We start from the raw sequence: 4,361 nt of genomic DNA, 5'->3' as shown, positions 1-4,361 counted from the left end.
ACTGATTAACACCAGGAGGCTTGTGTTACCGATGTTGTGGGGACATAAACTGATCAGTTGCAACACTGACCTCCTAAGACCTGAGCGGTGACACACATCTAAAACCCGTATGATTGTTCAACATTTTGTAACTCTGTACATTTTCCTCACTCCATACTCCATCCATTTTGTCTGTGGGAGCAGTCTGTCACACTGTTGGCCTGTGTGAATTACAGCTAACATTTACTACAAACAACAGCTCTCAACCTGACAAGCTCGCCTTCACCTGAGAACTGCCAAACTTTAAAAGTGCCTCTCTCTGCTGTCATTCAGCACTACTACTTCCTGCCGCAGTCTAAGCCCCATAGTCTACTTCTCCTGGTCACAATAGATTCAATTTTATTTCTAATCTTCTCATTTCTCTCATGATTGAACTGAATTTAGGACCTGGAAACAGCAACTAACGATGTTTAAATATGAGATTCTGTCGGAGACAAAAACCCTTAACAAAAAAATGTCTTCTCACACTGGGCAAGTACACATAAGATCTTTGTTACTTATTTTAATAATTTGAATAATATTTTCAATATTTACATATAATTTTGACATTTGGATTCTTGACAAAACAAGCAGAGGTGTCTGTTCAAACTCCGGGTAATTGTGATGGGCATCTCCAAAGCTGGATTACCAACTGGCCCAAAAGCCCCAAGTTCATCCAGTTCCACTGCTTTTGTCCATCTGGCTAGTTATAAATATGCTAAGTATTAATAACACACCAAAAATACTCTAGGTAAATGTATCTAGTTTATTATCTCAAGTTCAGTTAATTCAGTTATTTTACATTTTCAAATCTCATAAAACAACTTTGAAGTAATTACTCAAACTGAATTAAATTAACTCTTTTTAAAGTGGCCTGAGAACTTAAAATAAAGCTTAAAATGACATTACACATTAACATATAAGAAAGTCTGTTTGCTGCAGGGGTTGCATTTATTTTACTTCAAAACTAAAAACACACATAATTTGCCCAAACTTTTGCATTCAACTGTATTGTTGTGCTACACTGCTGCTGCAGAATGATGAGCACTAATGAGGGCCCAGAGGTTAGTTATATGTGCTTGCAACCAGAGGGTTTGTAGTTAAATTCCTGGGCTGGCAGGATAACTTTGGGTAATTAAAGTGAATGTGTGTTCATTAAGAACAGAACTGACAGCTGGAACAGAACCCCGATGTTCTGTTCTGTTCTGTGTGACTTCAGAAAGGAACAGAATGGAGCAGTTGCATATCTGGAGGAGAAAAGAATTCCACACTCATTCCCAAACCAACCTTTGGAGAGGTAAGAGGTCTTTCTACCTGGAACAAAACTGCTTTTTACTTGTTTTTTTCTGTTTACTAGAACTGTACTGTGTTAAGAAAGCAAGAAATTCACTTTTCCTGCTTTTTTCTTTTAAGTGAGTCACTGTTTTCATTAGTTACATTCCTAATAACATTACATTAAAATGAGTAAATTATGCTGTTATCAGGAGATGAAAATGCACTTTTTCTCTTGCATAACACAATTTTAAGTTGTAAACTTTGTTTTTCTTGTTGCCTAAGTTGCATGTGTGCAAAATGGAATTAAATGTGTAGATTTTCTTTGCACTAGAAGAAATTTTTGATTAGTTCAAAGAATTGAAATTGTTGCATTTGTGACCGGCAATTAATTTAACAGATAACATGATAATTAAAGATTACTTAATAGTTAATTTGCATTGTAGCACTTAGATTCATGTCAATTTCTCTGATAATAATCAGTGATATGACTGCTGTGTGTGCTTGTGTCTGCAGTTCTACATTGTCGGCATACGAACATATCATTGCGAGCATGACTACGTCCATTCCTGGAATACTTTTCTTTATAAGACCTTGGTGTCCAGAAGGTAACAATGAACGAAGGGGTGAGAGACCTTCGCCTTCTGGAGATCTTGGCCCTCCCACGATCTGGAAGGAGCACGGACGGAGGGGTGAGAGACCTTCGTCCTCTGGAGACATCAGCCCTTCCACCATCAGGGAGAAGCACGGACAAAGAGGTGAGAGATCTTTGTCTCGTGAAGACACCAACCCCTCTACCATCAGGGAGAAGCACGGACAAAGAGGTGAGAGATCTTTGTCTCGTGAAGACACCAACCCCTCTACCATCAGGGAGAAGCACGGACAAAGAGGTGAGAGATCTTTGTCTCGTGAAGACACCAACCCCTCTACCATCAGGGAGAAGCACGGACAAAGAGGTGAGAGATCTTTGTCTCGTGAAGACACCAACCCCTCTACCATCAGGGAGAAGCACAGACGAAGGGGTGAGAGACCTCCGTCCTGTGAAGACACCTACACTTTTACAATCATCGGGGCACAGAGACAAAGGGGTGAGAGCCCTTCGTCTTCTGACGATGATGAGTATTCTACCACCTTGAAAAATTCCCAACGAAGGGGTGAGAGCCCTTCGTCTTCAGACGATGAACCTTCTACTACCTCTATGAATCGCAGACGAAGGGGTGAGAGCCCTTCGTCTTCAGACGATGAACCTTCTACTACCTCTATGAATTCCAGACGAAGGGGTGAGAGCCCTTCATCTTCTGACGATGACGAGTATTCTACCACCTCGAAGAATTCCCGACGAAGGGATGAGAGCCCTTCATCATCTAAAGAGAGACCTTTATCTTCTGATTCTGATGACTCTTACTGTGTCTTCAAGGATCCCGCATACATTCGCGTGTGGGAAGAAGAAGACAAGGTAAAGCGGAGGAGGATGCTCCGTGATTTTATCTTTGAATGGGGCAGAAAACAAAGTGAGAGAGAAAGACGCAAACGTGAAAAGAAAGTGTCTTCTGAACATCTGAAACTGGAGCAAAAGGAACATGGCAGTTGGATGGAGAAGCAAGAGTGGGCCAGGAGGAGCGGAGAGGAAATGAACAAACAAACAAGGAATGAAGAAGAAGAGGGGCAAAAGGTGGAGGGGAGAAAAGAGACATTGGATTGGAAGGAGACAGAAAGAGAGAAGAAGCAGAAGGTGGAAAGACAGAAAAGAGATAAGAAAGAAATGGAGAGACGAGAGAAAGAGGAAGAGAAAAGAAAGAAGTGGGAGAGGAAGGAGAGAGACAGACAGGAGAAGGAGGAGATAGAAAGAGAGAAAAGAGCAATGAAAGAGAAAGCGAGACAGGAGAAGATTGAATGGAGGACAGAGAAAAACAAAGAGCAAGAACTACAAAGAAGAGAGAAAGAGGAGAGAGATAGACAAAAGAAAGAAGAGAGAGAAAGGCAGAAGATGGAGAAAAAGGAGAGAGAAAGACAAAAGAAAGAAGAGAAAGAGAGGCAGAACAGAGAGAAAAAGGAGAAGGAAGGAGAGGAGGATCACAAGGAGAGAAGAAGTCTGCTTTCAAGACTTTGCAGTTGGTGGACCAAGACCAGGGCAACCAGAGTGGAAAATATTTCCATCAGGATCGATGAGAATGAGCAGCCCACTGAACTTGATGAGCAGTTTGTTGAAATTGATGAGAACTTCATTGAACTTGATGAGCAGTTCATTGAAATTGATGAGAACTTCACTGAAAATGATGGTAAGAGAGTCAGCTTATATTCTTTTACAGAACATTTCGTAGAAACATGCATTTAATTCTTTTCTTCCTGTTGGTTTCAGGTGACGCTGCTCAAGAAGAGATGAAAACACCATGGGTCCTAGGATCATACCCGGAGAACACCTGGGTAGAGGCGAGGCAGCAGGAGATGATGTTCAACACAGAGGTTGGACCCAACTCAAACACTCCTAATAAATCTATTTACAGCAGGGTACAAAACATTTTAAAGTCCCGCAATCGCATAAAATGCCACTAAATAAAAGGAGAGAGCAATTAGTAAAATTTGATCACACAGAAACATTCAAATGTCAAAATTGAGGTAAAGAAAAGTTAAATATCTTTAAAAAAAAAAAAAAAATCTTAGCAACCACCTAAAACACCTTTGCAACTACTTGACAACACCCTAAGACTTAGAAACAGTATTGGTCCTTATTTAATATTACCTAGCCAAATTTACCCCCTTAATCCTGACCCAAAGCTAACGTAACATAAACATTTGAAACCTGAGAGACCAGACATTTTATTGTGAAAATCCAAGATAACAGGATGGATGGACAAATATGGATAAGAACAGCTGCGGCTCAGGTGGTAAAATGGGTTGTCCACTGATCGCAGGATTGGTGGTTTGACCCCCAGATCCTCCTATGTGCCAAAGCGTCCTTGGGAAAGACACTGACACCTGTTACAGACTAAATGTTGCTGGCGATATTTCAGCTTAGGAAACTGCATGAGAAAGGAAGGAATTAGAGGCATGCAGTGTCACTATCCTGCCCA

General features: G+C 40.9%; 1 protein-coding gene across 1 annotated transcript; it reads left to right on the top strand.

Annotated features, from left to right (window-relative positions):
- Positions 1-1,278: 1,278 nt before the first annotated feature.
- Positions 1,279-3,625, top strand: LOC108887159 (trichohyalin-like). The gene is made up of 2 exons (XM_018682412.2): positions 1,279-1,315; positions 1,807-3,625. Exon 2 carries the CDS (start codon positions 1,844-1,846, stop codon positions 3,623-3,625), a length of 1,782 nt encoding a protein of 593 aa, XP_018537928.2. The 5' UTR covers positions 1,279-1,315; positions 1,807-1,843.
- Positions 3,626-4,361: the final 736 nt, after the last annotated feature.

Source organism: Lates calcarifer, linkage group LG13, assembly GCF_001640805.2.
Source record: "Lates calcarifer isolate ASB-BC8 linkage group LG13, TLL_Latcal_v3, whole genome shotgun sequence".
NCBI classification, from domain to species: domain Eukaryota; kingdom Metazoa; phylum Chordata; class Actinopteri; family Centropomidae; genus Lates; species Lates calcarifer.
The sequence above is the reverse complement of the archived record's forward strand: the minus strand, read 5'-3'. Positions and strand labels throughout refer to the sequence as shown.

What these genes read in the sequence shown, in the direction of transcription:
- LOC108887159 (XM_018682412.2), top strand. Translation starts at nt 1,844, where the DNA reads ATGACTACGTCCATTCCTGGAATACTTTTCTTTATAAGACCTTGGTGT.